Raw genomic sequence first — 22,317 nt, 5'->3', positions numbered from 1 at the left:
GTTACTCTTTCAGCTCGGGATTTGATCCAGCATCCTTTCGTTTACTGGCCCAACGCTCTAACCACTAGGCTACCTGCCACCCCACACATGCACCTTTACACATGCATTATTGTGCCTATAGCTTTGCTTATGGCTGTACAATTACATTAGTATGCATTTACAGCAGAAATCCAATTTCTATTAAAACTGCCTCTATTATATTTATATAAATTACATTTATTTTAAAACCATGTTACTATGCTCATTGCTTCTTGGGATATTTTTCACCATTAAACTGCAATGTTATGTTTGTTATGTTTGTAACATTGCAATGTTATGTTTGTTATGTTTGTAACATTGCAGGCAGTGCAACTGCATTGGCTGACTGGAATGACCATTTCACCTGTGTTTTCTCATACTTTATCAGTAAACAGAAGCATGCATGTATAAATTCAGATAAATACACACACGCACATTATCAGGCCTAAGATTGTGTGGTATCCATCCCGCCAGGTTTAATAAGTGAGCAGCAGGAAACTGTGGACCCTGGGGTTTATTGAGCCAACATGGCTGACACACACACACACACACACGGTCAGGGGTCAGCAGTATAATGAGATGTTAGTAGCAGGTTGTGAAGATTCTCGTCTCACCTCCTCCCCACTGGAACTGCTGCTGCTATAACACAGCACTTATTCAATTATATACACTACCAATGAGTGTGTGGGAATGGAGGGGTAGGACTGTGTGTGTGTGTGTGTGTGTGTGTGTGTGTGTGTGTGTGTGTGTGTGTGTGTGTGTGTGTGTGTGTGTGTGTGTGTGTGTGTGTGTGTGGTAATCACATGGTCTGATGGACTAGGTTGGTTGTGTGAATTGGCTAGTCTCTCTGGGTGATTGTGTTGTGGACCGCATAGTAATTATATTCCATGGTGGTGCCTGGCCTGGGAATAATGTGGTCAAATTTGCTTTTCCCCTAAAATCATGTTATTAATATGAATCCAGATTTAAATTAGTCTGCATAACGATATGGTCGTTAGCTTCAAGATAAAGTTATTTACATATTCTAGAAATCTGTGTGTGTGCGTGTGTATGTGTGTGCTTGTAGTCCAGTTACCTGTTGTCGTGTCTCTGACTGATTAAATTATAAGACATGCTATTTTATCAAATTGATTACCTAACATTTAATTGACTACGTGATTAAATTAAACCATGCAACAATTAAAACATTAATAACCTGGGGCACCACGGAACCACGGTTATCTCCCGAATCCACACTTTTAAAGATCAGAAAACACACAAACCTTATTTATTTACTAAATACCAAAATAATCACACAGAATGACATATATATATACACAGGGTAGATCACACATCAATTACTAATCATGTCATGAAAAGCCCCTATTGGGGTGCTGATTTGCTGCACCCTCGACAACTACTGTGATTATTATTATTTGACCAAGCTGGTCATTTATGAACATTTGCACATCTTGGCCATGTTCTGTTATAATCTCCACCCGGCACAGCCAGAAGACGACTGGCCACCCCTCGTAGCCTGGTTCCTCTCTAGGTTTCTTCCTAGGTTTTGGCCGTTCTAGGGAGTTGTTCCTAGCCACCATGCTTCTACACCTGCATTGCTTGCTGTTTGGGGTTTTAGGCTGGGTTTCTGTATAGCACTTTGAGATTTCAGCTGATGTACAAAGGGCTATATAAATACATTTGATTTGTTTTTGCGCTAACCTGATATGAGGAAGGGGGTTGGGTTTGAATGAAAGAGCGGGAAGACTGAGGGAAAAAGGGATTGGGTCTACCAGACCTTGAGAAGCTATGCTACCGTCAATACAGAATCTTATGCGTTCTAGTAACCGGCCATTTGGAAAAGGCAAATGGAAGATAGAATATTTATTCTGAGCTGCGCTTCGGTAGATGGGTTGAAGATAGAAGACTGGTTTACCCAGCGGAGATCGCCAAATGTTTTTGAAGAATCTTTCTGGTAGTAGTGTTGTAGAGTGGATACGTTAAAGTACCCTGTCATTCTTCTGAGATTGTCTGTCCTTTCCTAGGCCACGTATGTTTACAGCTGCAGCTGATAACTCGACATCTAGAATGTATCACTTCTTTAGTGAATAATCGTTCAAAGTTCATACCAAGTTGCTATAATCAGCTCACGCTGTATTCTGGCTGGTCTAGTCGAAATTCACTATTCCAACGTGGTGATCGTCACCTCCACGTTGAAATGAGCCCTTTTAATAAAGGTATGGACAGCAGTCCTCACGCCATCAGGAACTAAATGTTAATTTCATTAGGTTCTAGTTGAAATTAGCTTAAATGTATGGACAGCAGTCCTCACGTCGTCGGGAACTAAATTTGACTTCTGTCAGCGGGCTTTTGATTTGGGGGAGAGAAGGGCATGTTTCATAACCAATGTCTGTTCACTTGAGCGTGGCCACTGAGTGAGCATAGTTTTCTTATGAAAAAAATTCTCTAATTTAGAAGCTAAAATGATTGTAATCTTTTCACAAATAAATTGCAGAACAATTCCATGTGAATCTGATAACTAGAATGTCTAGACTTTCAAAGATACAATTTATGTCATCCTATCAACAGATATAATGTCCAACTGATCTGACGTCATATTCTTTAAGTACCAACCTTTCAACTGGTTGAGAAAGGGAAATATTGTTTCATTCCTTAACCTTTTGATGTTACCATACTCTCTCTGTGGTAACACAGGGCTTTCCAAGAGTCCATTCTGTAGAGTGGAGAGAAACGGGGAAAGGTATTTATGGGGGGGGGGGGGGGGGGTCATAAACCTCACCCAACAGGGCAACGTCATGACACTGTTAAGTCTGGAAGTAATTCTGAGCAGCTGAATTCCTTTCTGTAGGTGTCAGGCATGCATGTGCAAACACACAAGCAGAATACTACATCAAGACGTATGACACATAATCCTTATGAGTCAACCCAGGGACATCACAGATGGTCCACAGACGATAGCACCAACCACTCAACGAACCTTGAGAGGGTGGTCAGGTGGAAATGTAGATTGAATTAGAGAAAATTGTGATTGGAAAGATGGAGATTTAAAGAGCAGGAGACTGAGACATGGGGCAAAACAATAAGAAACAATGAGAGAGAGAGAAGATACAGAGAGGAAGAGAAGAGAGTGGGCGAGGAAGAGTGAGAGAAAGGGGGTGACAGAGAAAGTGTTCGTAGAATTAATAGGGGAATTGCAGTGGGAGCAGGGGATAAGGGAAATAGGGTATATATATAGAGAGAGAGAGAGAACACATTCAGTCAATTATCTCTTCTCCATTATTCTTCCATATTGGATTTATACTCTGTATACAACCCTGCTTTACCTCTAGAGGACTGGAGAGACTAGATGAGTCGTTGAATTGGGTTTTTGAGTTATGTACTGTTAAATACGAGGTTTAGAGATGTGTTGAAAGAATGTAGACTTAGTTTTGGATGGGCTTCATTTTGGAGTTATATTTAAGATATATTTTAGGTATGTTTTCCTAACTGGTATTGGTGAAATTGAGAATTGATCGTCTCTGTGCGTTGTTGTGCAGGGATGTCTGTGTCATCCAGTCACAGTGGTAAATCGATGGTGTATCAGCGTCGCAGTAAATTGCCTGGTTGTCGGCACGAATCAATTACTAGTCCCGCAGTCACCAGTGGTAATTGTAGAGGTAGAGATGCAGACACTCCCACATGGACATACCACACAAGCACACACACAGACACACACACACACACACACACACACACACACACACACACACACACACACACACACACACACACACACACACACACACACACACAGAGACACACAAAAACAGACATACATTACTTCATCCCACTCCTGGACACCTGGCATAGCTAGCTCTACATTACTACTAATATCAGTTAGTGACATAATGTTAAATCCATACAGTCATGAATGACAAGGTGTAGGTCATTAATTTGAGGTTAATTTCAGATCACAATGTGTTATTAATTGATATCTAGGCTATAGTAAGGACATACTTTAACCTTGAGTTAAATGGCACAGTGTGATACTAATGGCTATACCTCTGTGGTAATTCATTTTGGTGTGTGTGTGTCGGTGGGTACGTGTGTTAATGAGAGGATCTTCTATGGTAATTCCAGAGGGTTTAATTGAATTCCTAGTGCTGTAACTAGGTCAGAGAGAATACAGGCCAAAGACATCCTGCAAATTCATCTCCTTATACTCTTTAGTACTACGGGACTGTCTCTCATGATCTCATCACTGTCGTGTTGGAGCTAGTACAGGTATTGAACAGCAGTAGTGTGGTTAGAGGGTGAGCACACTATTGAGGTTAGCAGATTACAGGTCCTAAATAGTGTCCTAACATTAGGATTTGCTTCTGTAATGGCACATTAGGACTGATCCTATCTTTGACACTTGAAATAAATAAGATAGGAGTGGCACTTAGCATGTTGTTCAGTACTGTGGTCCCTGATTCAGAGGTTGTCTCTTCTAATGGTCTCAGTTGTTCGCTCTCTCTCGTCGGTGACGAATGCTGTTGCCATGGTAACACCGAGATGCCGCTCGGAGAGCAGAGGTGAGGCTTCACCCTGTTGGTCCATTCTACAGACACGCACATGCACGGACACACATACTCAAACACACACACACACACTCACGTACACACACTCCATTAAGCACCCACTCATGATATCCAGGACAGAGCTGGGTGGCTGGTTGGCTGGTTATAGTGATTTCCTCAGTGTATAACTTAAAAGGGGTATACAGTATTTTATATTGACTGATTCCATAATACCTTGCAAATGGCCAGGTTCCGTTAGCACTTCTGCCACAAACTACATAGCTAGGGGTCTATGGGGAGGCTAGATATTTATGCTCAAGTTATAAGTAAGCCATTTTGCTTTATTGTTGTTAGCTGTGGCGTGTAGATGATTGTACATTGCTGGCAAATAGCCGGCTATAAAATTAGGAATCAACTATCTTTTCACATAGACATTAGCATAACTTAAGCTAGTAAGCTAGCTGTCAAGCTTGGCTGAACCCCCAAAACCCTTTAAAATAAAGGGAGGCGCTGGTGGCACATTTGTGTGTGTGCCACGTATGGTTGGAAGTCAAGGGATTAAAAATACATATTTTTAAATTCAGTAGGTAGGTGGCATTTTGATCTGTGAGATTGCTAGTTTTGTGCAATTCCCAGCAGAACTCCGGAATGGAATGCCCCTATAATGTAAGGATGCATTTCATGTTGGTGCATCCCTAGGGTATATGCCCGTGTGTGTGCGTGTGTGTGAATCACCCCCAATCTTGTAAGAGAATAGAGGTAGATCAGGTTGCTAGGCATTTAGGAGCTTCTATTGTCTGGTGGAACAATCAAGCCCTGGAGAAGACACCCCTTGAACCTTACACACACACACTCAATCACACACACACACACCATGACCCCAGCCAAGGGTCAGAGCGGGAGAGAACGAGGGAGGCAAGGGTAGCAATAGGGAGATAGAAATTAGTAGGAGGGAAAAGGGCAAGAGAACAAGAGAGTGAGAGAGGGAGGGAGGGGTGAGAGAGAAAGACAGAGAGACATAGAGAGAGAGAGAAAGACAGAGAGACATAGAGAGAGAGAGAAAGACAGATATACAGATAGAGAGAGAAAGACAGAGAGACATAGAGAGACAGAGAGAGAGAGAAAGACAGAGAGACATAGAGAGAGAGAGAAAGACAGAGAGACAGAGAGAGAGAGAAAGACAGATAGACAGATAGAGAGAGAAAGACAGAGAGACATAGAGAGACAGAGAGAGAGAAAGACAGAGAGACATAGAGAGAGAGAGAAAGACAGAGAGACATAGAGAGAGAGAGAGAGAAAGACAGAGAGACAGAGAGAGAGAGAAAGACAGAGAGACAGAGAGAGAGAGAAAGACAGAGAGACAGAGAGAGAGAGAAAGACAGAGAGACATAGAGAGACAGAGAAAGAGAGACATAGAGAGAGAGATCTTACACGTCACTGCACACAGAAGCTGCTGTGAAGAGCGACACACAGCGAGTTTGTCCTTTCCTCCTATGCGCCCCTCTGTGTCTGTGTGCGCGTGCGCGCCAGCGAGAGAGGACTCACACTCTTCTCCCAGTCTCCTCTGGTCTCGGGTCGAATCGAGAGCGTTGTAGTGGAAATACTGGGAATGATGAGGATGAGACATCATCCCTAACAACGTTCCTAAAAGGATCTATACATCTGGAATATAATATACTGACTACCAGGATCTGACATGGAAGGACTGCTCTCTCCCATGAGGACCAGGGTAGGTGTGTGTGTGTGTGTGTGTGTGTGTGTGTGTGTGTGTGTGTGTGTGTGTGTGTGTGTGTGTGTGTGTGTGTGTGTGTGTGTGTGTGTGTGTGTGTGTGTGTGTGTGTGTGTGTGTGTGCGCGCGTGTGTGTGTGTGTGTGTGTGTGTGTGTGTGTGTGTGCGCGCGCGTGCGTGTTAGTTACCCGGGCTAATTTTACTAAATCAAAGCAAATCAGATGTTATTGGTCGAGTACACATATTTGCAGATGCTATCGTAGGTGCAGCAAAATGCTTATGTTTCTAGCTCCAACAGTGCTGTAATACCTACCAATACAGACAAATCCCCAAAACAAAAGTCACGAATAACTATATATATGCTGTATAAAGTATATATATTTTTACCCACTCTATATGTACAATACCAGTCAAAGGTTTGGACACACCTACTCATTCAAGTTTTTTTTATTTTATTTTTTTTACTATGTTCTACATTGTAGAATAGTAGTGAAGACATCAAAACTATGAAATAACACATATGGAATCATGTAGTAACCAAAATAGTGTTAAACAAATCAAAATATAGTTTATATTTGAAATTCTTCAAAGTAGCCACCCTTTGCCTTGATGACAGCTTTGCACACTCTTGGCATTCTCTCAACTAGCTTCATGAGGTAGTCACCTAGAATGCATTTCAATTAACAAGTGGGACTTGTTAAAAGTTAATTTGTGGAATTTAATTCCTTCTTAATGCATTTGAACCAATCAGTTGTGACAACGTAGGGGTGGTATATAAAAGATAGCCCAATTTAGTAAAAGACCAAGTTCTCATTGTGGCAAGAACAGTGAGTAAAAATGTAAACGTGATTAAAGTGACCAGTGTTCAATGACTATACACATGGGGCAGCAGTCTCTAAGGGGTAGGGTAGAGTACCAGGTGGTAGCAGGCTTTAACTATTTAACAGTCTGATGATGTGAAGATAGAAGCTGTTTCTCAGTCTCTCAGTCCCAGCCTTGATGTACCTGTACCGTCGCCACCTTGTAGATGGTAGCGGGGTAAACAAGCGTGTGGTTCTGGTGGCTGAGGTCCTTGATGATCTTCTTTGCCTTCCTGTGACACTGTGTGCTGTAGATACCCTAGAGGGCATGGGCCTAACCACACCACCCTCTGGAGAGTACTGCGGTTGTGCACGATGCAATTGCTGTGCCAGGCAGTGATACAGCCCGACAGGATGCTCTCGATGGTGCATCTGCAGAAGTTTTTGAGGGAGTTAGGGGCCAAGCCGAATTTCTTCAGCCTCCTGAGGTTGCCCTTTCACCACACTGTCTGTGTTAATGTACCATTTCAGGTTGAATGTTTTCACCCTCTTCACTGTGACCCCGTCGATGTGGATGTGGGCGTGCTCTCTCTGCTGAAGTCCACGATCAGCTCCTTCCTTTTGTTGAAGTTGAAGGAGAGAATATTTTCCTGGCACCACTCCGCACCACTATGGTGATGATGAACTTGGAAATTTTGTTTACAGGGTTTGGTTGCCTTAACAATTTGGGTTCTCATGCTGCTGTCACCGTGGTGATGATAGAAGTCAGAGGGAAAGTTAATGATTGCCGCCGTTGCTAGGGGCGATGGGCAGAATGTTGAAGAGAGGAGTCATACTGCTGTGAGAATTCAGGTTTACATGCTGTGTGTGTGTGTTTCAATCATAGCAGTTCCTATCTCTCTACTGTTCCATTTGTTCCATACAGAGTCTCTCTACTGTTCCATTTGTTCCATACAGAGTCTCTCTATTGTTCCATTTGTTCCATACAGTCTCTCTACTGTTCCATTTGTTTCATACAGAGTCTCTCTACTGTTCCATTTGTTCCATGCAAAGTGAGAGAGGGAGATAGATTAAAATAAAGATAGAGGGTGTGTATGTGTTTTATTATCAGTGAACCAATATGCTTTGCATATAGCATAACCTACCAGGTCTCACAATCTCCTGTCAGAATTAGACGTTCATCCATGTTTCTAAAAAACGCTGTAAGGTGTGTGACTGCATCGCTGAGGTGTCACTACAGCCTTGGGTTCGATCCCAGGCTGTGTCACATGACCGGGAGACCCATGCGGCGGTGTAGAATTGTCCCAGCATTGTCCGGGTTAGGGGAGGGTTTGACCAGCCGGGATTTACTTGTCTCGGGATTTACTTGTCTCATTGTGGCTGGCCGGGCATCTGCAAGCTGACCTCGGTCGTCAGTTGGATGGTGTTTCCTCCGACACATTGGTGCAAACAGTGTGTCAAGAAGCAGTGCGGCTTGGCAGGGTCGTGTTTCGGAGGACACACGGCTCTCGACCTTTGCCTCTCCCAAGTCCGTAGGGGAGTTGCAGGGATGAGACAAGATCATAACTACCTACTGGATATGGGGAGAAAAAGGGGGTAAAAAATATATACATAAAACGTTTAATTTTGAACGGTTAAGGTTTGGGATTGGCTTAAAACACAAATCTCCAGAAACAACTTTGGATCGCTGGATTTGAACTTGCAACCTTCAGAATCAAAGGCAGACGGTTACACCAATTCACCATCCACAATGTCCTAGCAAAACTGAAACCTACTTGAAGGTAACAGCGCTCACTGTTGCCCTTAGTGCCCAGTTTCCACTTCATCTCCCGACGTACTCAGACATGGATGGATGTGGAATACTGACTTGTATCACAGGTAACCTGGCTGAGCATAACATTTGTAGATACCCTGTGTATGTATGAGTGTGGTGTGAGTAAACATCATAGTATACAATAGAGATGGGGAAGGGCAGTGCTGTATATGTTGTTGCTGCTGCTGCTATGACCAGATAAAATAGCATTCTACTATTATCATCAGGGATGGGAGGTGAAATGTTGCTCTCTGTTTGTCCGTTACAGTGCAGTGGTGATTAATGTCCATTGTTCAGTAAGATATGCACTGAATAGTCCTCTCTCTCTCTCACCCCCCCCCCCCCCCCCCACACACACACACACACACACACACACACACACACACACACACACACAAAATCCCAGATATACAGTGGGCTGAAGGACTGTGTAGTTCTAATATCTCCTGGGAGAGGAGAGTTGGTAATTTAGACAGAATCCCCCTTCCCTTCACATCTCTACAGCCTTCTCTCCCTCCCCTCACCCCTCTCTCCCCTGTGCCCCCCCCCCCCCCCCCCCCCCACACATATACACACACACACCACCTCTCTACTCTACCAAAATGTTAACAGTGTTCCCCAGCCACACAGAGTGGTGAAGGTGTAAATCCAAGCTGTTGGCTATAAACTGTTGAGTGTGTAACAAAGTCAAGCTGGTTGCAGCATGTTGTCTCTTGCTTGAAAACCTCAGAACATCAAGTGAGGACAAATATTATTTTCATGGACTTCTTAGACTATAAAATGAACACAGTGAGCACAGTGAGTTCCAACCCCATGTACGCACATCTCTGTGTGTGTGTGTGTGTGTGTGTGTGTGTGTGTGTGTGTGTGTGTGTGTGTGTGTGTGTGTGTGTGCATGCGTGTGCGTGTGTGTGTATGGTAGAGTGAGTCTGATCTAATCCTCTCCACTCAACATGTTCACACTTAAATTCACGACCAGTGAGTTACAAACCAATTTTGAAGGGGTTTGTCCAATCAGGGTTTTCACACACTGTAACACTCGTCCCCCTCTCCTCTCATCTCATTCCCCTTTACTCTCCTCCATCAATCCCCCTACATCAATGGTTCCAGACTGTCTCTCTCTCTCTCTACCCGCTCTCTCCCTTTCTCTCATTCTCTCTCTCTCACTCACTCTTTCTGTTTTGGCAGTCCATCTGATCTCTGTAATAGGTTTTTCCAGATCTTTCTGTGATCTGAGCCAAGTGGAGAGTTATTGGGTGGCTAGGAGGGCTAGGAGTGGTTTGGGGGATAACATTGGCCAGAGAGACTTGGCACATAGTCAACCGTAGCCGTCTGTCTTTGTGTGTGCCACCCCCTCCACCCAGCCCTAATGTATCAGTGCCATCTCCATATCAATCCCAGCCATGCCAAGCCAAACCAAACAGCCAAGGGGAGTTCCATGGATTTCATTGACTAGAGTGTCAGACATAATGACAGTTGTCTGCTAAAAGAAGGTCAGTATTTCAAACAGTATACTGTACATTTGAATGGGTTTGTGTCAGGTTACTCACATATGAACACTTTCCAATTCTGATTGGTACACTTCAACTCGATATATGTTACTTTAAACACTAAACGGTGTTAAAGAGACTGGTGGGAGTTGGGGTTGGTAGAGAGAGTAGAGACAGTATAGTCATTCCCAAGCCTAAAGGGTTGCACACTGAATGGATCTCCCGTTCTTCTACCGATCGTTCAGCGCTGTTGACGTCTGACTGCAGACATGTAAAATTGATTTGCACTCGGTTCGCAAGTACTCTTGACAGGCAAACGCTATCGGTGTGTTCGAGCCTATAGAGCTAAACTCTTTCTGAGACCGCAATTACCAGTGGCACTGTTATCTCTCTCCTTTTTCTTTCTCTCACTTTGTCTATCATGTCTCCCAATCTCTAATTTCTGTTCCCTTGATTATTTTTCTCTCTCCCTTTCTCTCTCCCTCCTTCTATCTCACTCTACCTCTCTCTCTTTTGTACATTCAATAGCCATGGTAGTAATTATGGTCAGTCAAGCATAACATTTGAATAAAACAAGCATCACTGGACTGTACTTGCATGCCTCTTTGTCTAGTTATATAGCTATGCAGAGATCAGAATGTCACACACAAACACAAACACACACACCATCTCTGTCCCTTGTGGTATCATCTGTAGTGTGTAATGTATGCATGTAGGTCAGTAGAATAGTACGAAACGCAACAGCTTACTAGTCCTTACTAAAGAGAACGTGTGTGTGTGTGTGTGTGTGTGTGTGTGTGAACATGTACTGTATGTGTATCTGGTGTCCAGCTGTCTGTGTTTATACTAACAGATTGAGCCATTATAGGAACGGCCAAGGGCTGGAAGACACACGCATGCATGGACGGACGCACACACACACACACACACACACACACACACACACACACACACACACACACACACACACACACACACACACACACACACACACACACACACACACACACACACACAGCCTCCAGCAGTCAAAATGACTTTCCTAGGCAGCCCATGTAGCAGGCTGGCCTCAAGCATCATGTTTATTGCGCCCCCCCTACTCTCTCCCTCTCGCCTCCTCTTTTCTCACTCCCATCCTCCTCCCTATCTCCATCCCTCTCCTCATCCCCCTCCCTCCCTTCCTCCATCCCTCCACCTGGTTCATTAGAGGGCAGACAGCAGTCAGGATGGTTCAGGTTAAAAGAAGAGAAGGAAGAGAACAGAGACAGAAAATGAGGTGAAAGAAGAATAGAGAGGGAGGTGGTCAGGCCAGGACCCCATAGAGCTGCCCGCCTCGCTGCCTGCTTGAATATAATTAAGAGAGAAAGGCATATCTAGAGAGGTCTGGCCTTACAAGAGAGGTGAGAGGTGGACTCCCTCGACAAACACACACACACACACAGACACACACACACAGACACACACACACACACACACACACACACACACACACACACACACACACACACACACTGGCAGCAGGTAAAGGCTAGAGCGGACAGAGAGCAAATGACAGGCGGCCATATTGAAGGCAGAGCCAGGATACTCTGTCTCCCAGCTGTCACTACTGCTCTCAGACAGACCAGGGGGGATTGGCAGGTGGGGGCGGTCATCTATGATCTAATTTGTTATTATGTTTTAGGGTCTGGGGCAGGGACAGACATCTCTGGTCCTAGGGGGCCTTGGTGTCTGCTGGTTTTTCTTCCTTTCAAATCAGCATTTGATTTAGAATTATTTTAGGGAACCAAGTGCCAGGCAAAAGAGAGAACCAGCAGATAGTCATGTGGTGGTGATGTCAGTGAGCTGTAGGAGGCCATGTAGACTGACTGACCCTCTGTACCTGTTTGATGCTGCCACTATGTGTCTCTGATCTGTCCTGGGCCTGTTATTGAAACAGTATGGCACTGCAGGTTGCACAAGCAAACAATCTCTGATCTCTACTGGGCTTGTGTGTGCCACAGAACAACAGAATGAGTGAACCAATGAAAAACATAATGTTAGAGGTTGTCATGGAAACACAGTGACCTAATTTTCTGCTTCATTGGCTGCCATCAGTTCTAGGGTTTTATATTATTTTCAGTGAGTGTGTATGTGTGTGTGTTGTGTGTGGGGGGGGTCAGGTTGTGTGGGGGGGTAGGGTGGGTGGGGGAAGCTGGGGGAAATGATTTAAAGTCATCCCTTGGCATGCATCTGGACGATGCATAAATACACACACACGGTTGTAACAAGTAGTGGATTAGTGTTGTCACCGGTGGGTCACCTCTCCAATAGAGCAGGTGTCATACACCACCCTATCTCACGATCTACATAGCCTGGACAGGCTATTACTTACACACACACACACCCACACACGCACACACACACGCACACACACACGCACACGCACACACACACACATACACACACACGCACACACACGCACGCGCACGCACACACACACGCACACACGCACACACACACACACACACGCACACGCACGCGCACGCACACACACACACACACACACGCACACACACACCTGCAGAAAGAGAATTATACCTTGCATAGGAAAGCAGCTTATCTCTCCCACTCACCTCATTTTCTGTTCATCCCTTATCTTCTTTCTTCAACCCCTTTTGACTCAATCCTCTCTTCTCTTCCTCCCATTACCCATCCTTTCCTACCTCCACTCAACCTTCCACCAATCACCCATTCTCATCCTCCCTGTCTCCATACCTTCCTCATCAAATCTTCAACTCTCTCTCTGCCTTCCTGTCCGTCACCCTCTCTCATCGCTCTCCTCACAACGTCTCCCATTACTCTATTCCTCCCACACCCCATCACCCATCCCTCTACTCTCTTTCATCCTCATCAAATCCTCTCCTCTACCTCTCTCCTCCCTCCCCCTTTCCCCTACAGCTCTTCAACTCTTCACTCTGTATCTATGCCTCGTGAAATTTGATTGGTTGACCCCTAGCTGGTCTGGTGTCAGCACTGTCCTGGGGCCAGTGGAAGAGAGAGGTGTAGGTATGATGGGGGGGGGGGGGGGGGCGGGGGGTTAGACACATCAGGGGGCCCCATGGCTATGAATCCATACATTTCACCATCTGTCTGCCCATGCAGAGATGGTAGCATCTCCAAGAAAATGAAGGGATTGTTAGAATTCTAACTGCAGATCAACGTTATTTTAGGTTATTTTTCTTCCGAGCAGACACTGTTAAATATAACACATTTGAAGTACTTGGAATATCTCCGAACAGTTTTAAGAGGCATAACAGTTGATCATTCTTTTGTGGTCCATTTTCCTTTGATCTTTGCATCTGGTGACACTGCCCTGACACAGGGGAAAGGCAGCAAGAGCAATAAGATACATTTTTTTGCTAGGGGGTTGCTAAACGTGCATGTAAGTATCAGTTGATTTGCGCATCAGAGAATAACATTTCTCTGGTTTGGACAATGTTGATGTAGTGAGATCAAGTTGGTTACATGCACGTACACACACACACAAAGTAGTGTAATTGCAGTGCACCTTTTCCTCTCTCAGTGTTCAGTTATTGTAATCCTGTGTGTGTGTGATATTAGCATACACTGCATTTGCAGCTGCAGTTTTTATGCTTAAGTGCACAAATGACTAATTCATGGTTTACATACACTGCTGCCCAAGGGTACAAAGGAGAAATTGAGCTCACACAGATCCTGAACAGTTCTCTCTCACTCACGCACGCACGCACACACGCACGCGCACGCACACACACACACACACACACACACACACACACACACACACACACACACACACACACACATATGCACACACCCTACCACTACCCTCTACGTTTACCCATACATCTACACACATCTGTGAGAGCTGCACAACTACACATCAGACAGATGGACATACAGTTGAATTCGGAAGTTTACATACACTTAGGTTGGAGTCATTAAAACTAGTTTTTCAACCACTCCACTAATTTCTTGTGAACAAATTATAGTTTTGGCAAGTCGGTTAGGACATCTACTTTGTGCATGACACTTTCATTTTTCCAACAATTGTTTACAGACAGATTATTTCACTTATAATTCACTGTATCACAATTCCAGTGGGTCAGAAGTTTACATACACTAAGTTGTTAACTGTGCCTTTAAACAGCTTGGAAAACTCTAGAAAATAATGTCATGGCTTTAGAAGCTTCTGATAGGCTAATTGACATAATGTGAGTCAAATGGAGGTGTACCTGTGGATGTATTTCAAGGCCTACCTTCAAACTCAGTGCCTCTTTGCTTGACATCATGGAAAAATATAAAGAAATCAGCCAAGACCTCAGGAAAAAAAAACTGTAGACCTCCACAAGTCTGGTTCATCCTTGTGAAAAATTTCCAAACGCCTGAAGGTACCACGTTCATCTGTACAAACAATAGTACACAAGTATCAACACCATGGGACCATGCAGCCGTCATACCGCTCAGGAAGGAGACACGTTCTGTCTCCTAGAGATGAACGTACTTTGGTGCAAAAATGCAAATCAATCCCAGAACAACAGCAAAGGACTTTGTGAAGATGCTGGAGGAAACAGGTACAAAAGCATCTATATCCACAGTAAAACGAGTCCTATATTGACATAACCTGAAAGGCCGCTCAGCAAGGAAGAAGCCACTTCTCTAAAACCACCATAAAAAAAGCCAGACTACGGTTTGCAACTGCACATGGGGACAAAGATCATATTTTTTGAGGGCAGACATAGACAGTAGCGGTCAGGCCTAAACAGTAGCAGTCAGGTCTAGACAGTAGAGGGCAGGCCTAGACAGTAGAGGTCAGGCCTAGACAGTAGAGGTCAGGCCTAGACAGTAGAGGTCAGGCCTAGACAGTAGTGGTCAGGCCTAGGTAGTGCCGGTCAGGCCTAAACAGTAGCAGTCAGGCCTAGACAGAAGAGGTCAGGCCTAGACAGTAGAGGTCAGGTCTAGATGACACTAGAGTGGTAGGCTTGATTACCAACAACGATGAAACGGCCTGCAGAGAGGAGGTGAGAGCCCTCGGAGTGTAGTGTCAGGAAAATAACCTCAAACTCAATGTCAACCAAACAAAGGAGATGATCGTGGACTTCAGGAAACAGCAGAGGGAGCACCCCCCTATCCACATCGACGGGACAGTAATAGGGAAGGTAGAAAGTTTTAAGTTCCTCGGCGTACACATCACGGACAAACTGAAATGGTCCCCTTTGCCTTCATTGCTATGGGAGGCGAAATCTCATACTCGTTTGAACCAGACATCATCAGAGAGATGGCCTACACGTGGAGAGTCTGCGGGGCACTGTTTCACTCACTCAGATGCTTTTTCCTGTGAGATCCATTCAGCCTCTTGCGAATTGAAGGAAAATGATGAAACACAGAGAGATGAAAGATAAATAAACACTACCGTTCAAAAGTTTAGGGTCACTTAGAAATGTCCTTGTTTTTGAAAGAAAAGCACTTTTTTGTCCATTAAAAAAACATCAATTTGATCAGAAATACAGTGTAGACATTGTTATGGATGTAAATGACTATTGTAGCTGGAAATGGCTGTTTTTTAATGGAATATCTATACAACTGTGCAGAGGCCCATTATCAGCAACCATCACTCCTGTGTTCCAATGGCATGTTGTGTTAGCTAAGTTTATCATGTTAAAAGGCTAATTGATCATTAGAAAACCCTTTTGCAATTATGTTAGCACAGCTGAAAACTGTTACTGATTAAAGAAACATTAAAACTGGCCTTCTTTAGACTAGTTGAGTATCTGGAGCATCAGCATTTGTGGGTTCGATTATAGACTCAAAATGGCCAGAAACAAATAACTTTCTTCTGAAACTCGTCAGTCTATTCGTGTTCTGAGAAATGAAGGATATTCCATGCGAGAAATTGCCAAGAAACTGAAGATCTCGTACAACGCTGTGTACTACTCCCTTCACAGAACAGCGCAAACTGGCTCTAACCAGAATAGAAAGAGGAGTGGGAGGCCACGGTGCACAACTGAGCAAGAGGACAAGTACATTAGAGTGTCTAGTTTGAGAAACAGACGCCTCACAAGTCCTCAACTGGCAGCTTCATTAAATAGTACCCGCAAAACACCAGTCTCAACGTCAACAGTGAAGAGGCGACTCCGGGATGCTGTCCTTCTAGGCAGAGTTCCTCTGTCCAGTGTCTGTGTTCTTTTGCCCATCTTAATCTTTTCTTTTTATTGGCCAGTCTGAGATATGGCTTTTTCTTTGCAACTCTGCCTAGAATGCCAGCATCCCGGAGTCGCCTCTTTACTGTTGACGTTGATGAGATGCATAGAACTGACGAGGTTCAATGCATCTCTCGATGAACAAAACTTTCCAAAGATTAGGAGTCATGCTCAGAAGATGTTTGTAATGTTTGGGTCAACCTATGTATGTGAACAGACATTTTCAGTGATGAAATATAACAAGTCAAGGCACAGATCATATCTTACTGACTCTCACCTCTCAGCAATCCTGTGCATAGCAACATCAGAAACTCTACCTAACTTCATTACTCTAGTCAATGCCTATCAGAGACTTCACTCCTCACACTGATTGAGTAGTTTAAATATAATGTTGAGCTCTCTCTCTTTCTTGTGTTTTTGTACTCGTTAACAAGAGTTCTGTCCGTGGTGCTGAATGCACAGTGTACTTTTTAATAATGAAAATACCTACAAAAGGAGAACATATATGTGGTTTATTTCTGTGCATGTTAAAAAAGTAAAATAAGTAACATCTGCCAACACAGTCATGCACATGATGTATAATCCTGTATTATGATTCTGGCCTATGATGTCAAAAATATATTCTAATGTGGCCCTCCATGGAAAATAATTTCCCAGGCCTGAGATAGATAGACCTCTAGATAATCATGCTGTAGATTCACTGTAATGATGTCTGACTTCATGTATGGTTCAAGTCATCAGGACAGACCTTTTTGGAATGAAAACAGTACATCTTGTTGTGTCTCCCCAAGATTTGCTATTTTATATTTGTGTGTCCATGTGCGTTGCTTGTAAATATCTTTTTATCTTTGTTCCTCTGAAGAGCCCTCTCCTCAGCAGCAGTTCTGGAGATGACCAGTAGAGTGTGCTGTTTAATGGGAATCACCTGTGATCAGCTCAGACTGTAATGAGCTGTGGCCCTGTGTCAATCTGTATAGTTCCCCTTTTGGCCTCAATAAACTTAGCCTTTTATTGGACATCTCTCCCCACATATCATATACACACTCACATGTATGCGCACCAACACACACACACACACACACACACACACACACACACACACACACACACACACACACACACACACACAGACACACACACACACACACAGACACACAGACACACACACTCTCCCCTCTCATCTGTCAACCTCCTAACTCTATGACATGGCCACTAACGAGGGGGTTCTAGTGCATGTTTAATTGATGACCTCAGCCTGCCCCTCCCGCTGTCAAATTGCAGCATATGCTGTTGGCCAGTGAGAGAGGGAGGAAAAGAGAGAGAGAGAGAAGGGGAGAGAGAAAAGGGGAATGAGAAGGAGAGAGAGTGTATGCAGCATGTGTTATAGGCAGTATGTGAAATAATAATGGCAGGGTGTGTTAGTGACAGATTGACAGGCCTGGCTCCTCCCTCTCTACTACCTCTGACCCCTCCTCCCTGTTCCTCCTTGATTCTCCCCTTGCCTCTCTGTCTACCTCTTTTCCCCGTGTTCCTCTCTCTGCTCTGCCCCTCTAGCCCCCTATCATTCACTCCCTGTCGCCCATACCATACCCCATGATGAGGAGAAACGGACATCCAGACATACTGTAGATGGGACAGGACTGGCCCTAGGGGGAGAGTGACTCCCCCTCTCTCTTCTTCCCCTCCCTCAGTGTCACTTCAAAGGGAATTTGTCTCCCCTGCCTCTGTTACTGCCTATCATTGGAACAAAAGGAGAACACCCCTCCTCAGGTAATGTCAGGACAATGGTTTCAGTACAGCAGGGTAACGTTACTGGTCCCATCTGGACTGTAGTAATACTGCCTGGGGAGGGGTGTAGCAGTCAGCAGGGTTTGGGTTGGCCAACCACAGTCTTGAAGGGCAGATGGGCAGTAGATAGATATTTGTAATGGATGTGGTTGTGATGATTCATTTGTGGAGTGGGGTAGGGTGGGTTGGGGGGCTGCATACTCTCACTGAGCTGTAGTGCTGGGATGCATGGGGTACAGGAACACAAGCTTTATAGGGGGGTAGTTAGATCACAATTATTAATTATCTCTGGGGCGGGGGCTGGGGGGGGGTTGTATGACTGTGTGTGTGTGTGTGCAGTGTGGGCCTGAGAGAGGTGTTGGTAGAATTTTAATAGAGAAAATGAAGGTCCATTGTATTCTTCAATTCTATTCTGCCTAGAGTGATTCTGAGGGGCATTACAAGGCGCAGTATGACAGTGACTGTGATAGTGGTTGTGGCAGTGTGACATCCAACAGATCCATGCAGAAAGATGGAGGAACGATATGAATCGAGGTCAGAATCATTCTCTCTCCCTCCTGTGTTAACTGTGTTCTCCCATGTTCCCCTGGACCCCTGGGGTTAGCATCATGTTTACTACATTTCTCTCTATTATTTAGCCCGTCTGAATTAAATATGGATTAAATATGTCATATTTGCATCAAACATTTAACCACTTAACATGCGTTTAAAGTTTGGGCCCTGGGTGTGGCCTGTGTGTGTGTCATGAGTGAGAGTGCATGTGTGTGTGTTTTCAGGTGATAGTGGTGTCCAGACTATGGTTTGTGCAGTGATGACTTTCTGAGGTAATGTGTGTGCACAATCCAGTGGTGTTGTTGTCTACATGTAGGCAGACACCCACAGGCAAAGTGCAAATAACTATAACGGAATTAGCGTTGGAGAAACAAGCCATGTCTTTCTAGAAGCTTCCGAAAGATGCCTCCGTCGCACTCTGTCTGCTCAATGCCTTACACTCACAATAGTGAGAGTTGTGCTTGTGTATATATAGGGCAGACAAAGACACGGTCTGGTTATCGCTGATCGAGTTAGAAAAGGTGGATGTGTATGTTGGTGTGCATAGTTCTTATAGCAACCATGTGTGTGTATCACAGGAGGTTGGTGGCACCTTAATTGCGGAGGACGGGCTTGTGGTAATGGCTGGAGCAGAATAGGTGGAATGGTATCACATACAGTACCAGTCAAAAGTTTGGACACACCTACTCATTCAAGGGTTTTTCTTTATTTGTACTATTTTCTACTTTGTAGAATAATAGTGAAGACATCAAAACTATGAAATTACACATAGGGAATCGTGTAATAGCCAAAAGTGTGTTAAACTAACATATATGTTATATTATTCAAAGCAGCCACCCTTTGCCTTGATGATAGCTTGGCATTATCTCAACCAGCTGGAATTATTTTCCAACAGTCTTGAAGGAGTTCCCACATATGCTGAGCACTGGCTGTTTTTCCTTCACTCTGACGTCCAACTCATCACAAACCATCTCAATTTATCAGGTACCAAGTTAAGACCCAAGTGCAGACTGTGTGAAGTAACAATGTTTATTGTAACAACAGCGGCAGGCAAATGACAGATCAAGGCTGGCAGTGGTCGATAATCCAGAGTAGAGGCCAAGGTACAGGACAGCAGGCAGGCTCAGGGTCAGGTCAGGCAGAGGTCGTTAATCTAGAGGTGGAGTAAAAGTACAGGACGGCAGGCAGGCTCAGGGTCAGGGACAGGCAGATTGGTCAAGCAGACGGGTACAGGGTCAGGACAGGCAAGGGTCAAAAACCAGGAGGACGAGAAAAGATAGACTGGAAAGAGCAGGAGCTGAGACACAAAACGCTGGTAGGCTTGAACAAACAAGACGAAATGGCAACAGACAGACAGAAAACACAGGTATAAATACCCAGGGGATAATGGGAAGACGGTTGACACCTGGAGGGGGGTGGAGACAAGCAAAGGACAGGTGAAACAGATCAGGGTGTGACACACTTAGGTTGAGGTCAGATGATTGTGGAGGCAAGGTCATCTGATGCAGCACTCCATAACTCTCCTTCTTGGTCAAATAGCCCTTACACAGCCTGGGGGTGTGTTGGGTCATTGTCCTGTTGAAAAACAAACGATAAACCCACTAAGCGCAAACCAGATGGGATGGCGTATCGCTGCAGAATGCTGTGGTAGCCATGCTAGTTAAGTGTGCCTTCAATTCTAAAAAAATCACAGACAGTGTCACCAGCAAAGCACCCCCTACTCTGCATCTCACAAAGACACCAAAAATCTCAAATTTTGACTCATCAGACCAAAGGACAGATTTCCACCAGTCTAATGTCCATTGCTTGTGTTTCTTGGCCAAAGACAGTCTCTTCTTATTATTGGTGTCCTTTAATAGAGGTTTCTTTGCAGCAATTTGACCATGAAGGCCTGATTCACACAGTCTCCTTTGAACAGTTGATGTTGAGATGTGTTTGTTACTTGAACTCTGTGAAGGATTTATTTGGGCTGCAATTTCTGAGATGCAGTTAACTCTAATGAACCAATCCTCTGCGCAGAGGTAACTGGGTCTTCCTTTCCTTCCTGTTGCTGTCCTCATGAGAGACAGTTTCATCATAGCGCTTGATGGTTTTTGCGACTGCACTTGAACAAGAAAGTTCTTGAAATTTTCCGCATTGACTGACCTTCATGTCTTAAAGTAATGATGGACTGTCGTTTCTCTTTGCTTATTTGAGCTGTTCTTGCCATAATATGGACTTGGTCTTTTACAAAATAGAGCTATCTTCTGTAAACCACCACTACCTTGTCACAACACAACTGATAGCTCAAATGCATTAAGCAGGAAAGAAATTACACAAATTAACTTTTAACAAGGCACACCTGTTAATTGAAATGCATTCCAGGTGACTGCCTCATGAATCTGGTTAAGAGAATGCCAAGAGAGTGCACAGCTGTCATCGGGGCAAAGGGAGGATACTCAAATATAAAACTTTTTTGGTTGCTACATGATTCTATATGTGTTATTTCATAGTAGAAAATAGTAATTAATTTAAAAAAAAATGTGAATGAGTAAGTGTGTCCAAACTTTGACTGGTACTGTACATCAAACACATGGTTTCCAGACATTATTATGAGCCATCCTCCCCTCAGCAGCCTCCACTGGTGTGTGTGCGTGCGTACGTGCACGTGTCTGTGTGACTTCATACCAAGGTGACCTCCACTGGTGTGTGTGTGCGTACGTGCACGTGTCTGTGTGACTTCATACCAAGGTGACCTCCACTGCTGCAGGGATGACATAGAGAGGGAGGGGACCTCACCCTCCTCTCCTCTTAGGACAAAGGACTATAACCTTCTACACACACACACACACACACACACACACACACACACACCCACACACACACACACACACACACATCGACAAAGGATTGCTGCAGAGGATGATTCAGCAGAAACACTGTGAGTCTGCACTTCCTGGTTCTCCTTCATCATCACTGGCAACCATGACCCATCCCCTGTCTTCCTCCCTTCTCCCACTCCCCCTCCATCGATAGAGGTGATACACAGATAGATTTTCAAAAGGTTCTCTCAACTTTCATTGGTCTTGATCAGAGGTTTGTGCCTTATAAATGAAACATGCACACTTAATACCTCTATTTTTAGAAGCATGTAGCATCTTGCAATAGCTGATTCAAGAAGATACATACCACTTTTTATGTTTCTTAGAAAATCCCTTTGAACGTGTGTGTGTGTCCCCATCAGGGCAGCAGACTGTAACCCCTACTGACCCAAAATGTGATTATCAGTAAACCTTTAGACCTGGAGACACTAAGAGGCTTTAAACTGAAGACGGGAATAGATAAGGCTGTTTACTCTCCCTTCCAAACACCACACTGGCTCCATAATGT

The 22,317-nt window shown here is 44.3% G+C and overlaps 1 protein-coding gene across 9 annotated transcripts in view; it reads left to right on the top strand.

Moving 5' to 3' along the window:
• The window catches only part of LOC110532201 (FERM domain-containing protein 4A), a 204,393-nt gene that overhangs the window by 38,754 nt on the left and 143,322 nt on the right, over positions 1 to 22,317 (top strand). For 2 of the 9 annotated variants that reach the window (XM_090229196.1, XM_090229212.1), the window contains exon 1: positions 5,999 to 6,288. The exons of 4 other annotated variants lie outside the window; for them this stretch is intronic. In XM_090229196.1, coding sequence (XP_090085322.1) covers positions 6,256 to 6,288 — 33 coding nt within the window. In that variant the 5' untranslated portion in view covers positions 5,999 to 6,255. Of the gene's footprint in view, positions 1 to 5,998; positions 6,289 to 22,317 lie in introns of those variants that run through there. 3 more of the 9 variants (XM_090229233.1, XM_036975959.2, XM_090229198.1) reach the window with 2 other exon arrangements.

Source organism: Oncorhynchus mykiss, chromosome 1 (genome assembly GCF_057628025.1).
Source record: "Oncorhynchus mykiss isolate SJ-2025 chromosome 1, ASM5762802v1, whole genome shotgun sequence".
In the NCBI taxonomy this organism is placed as follows: Eukaryota; Metazoa; Chordata; class Actinopteri; order Salmoniformes; family Salmonidae; genus Oncorhynchus; species Oncorhynchus mykiss.
This window is presented reverse-complemented; position numbering and strand designations above follow the sequence as displayed.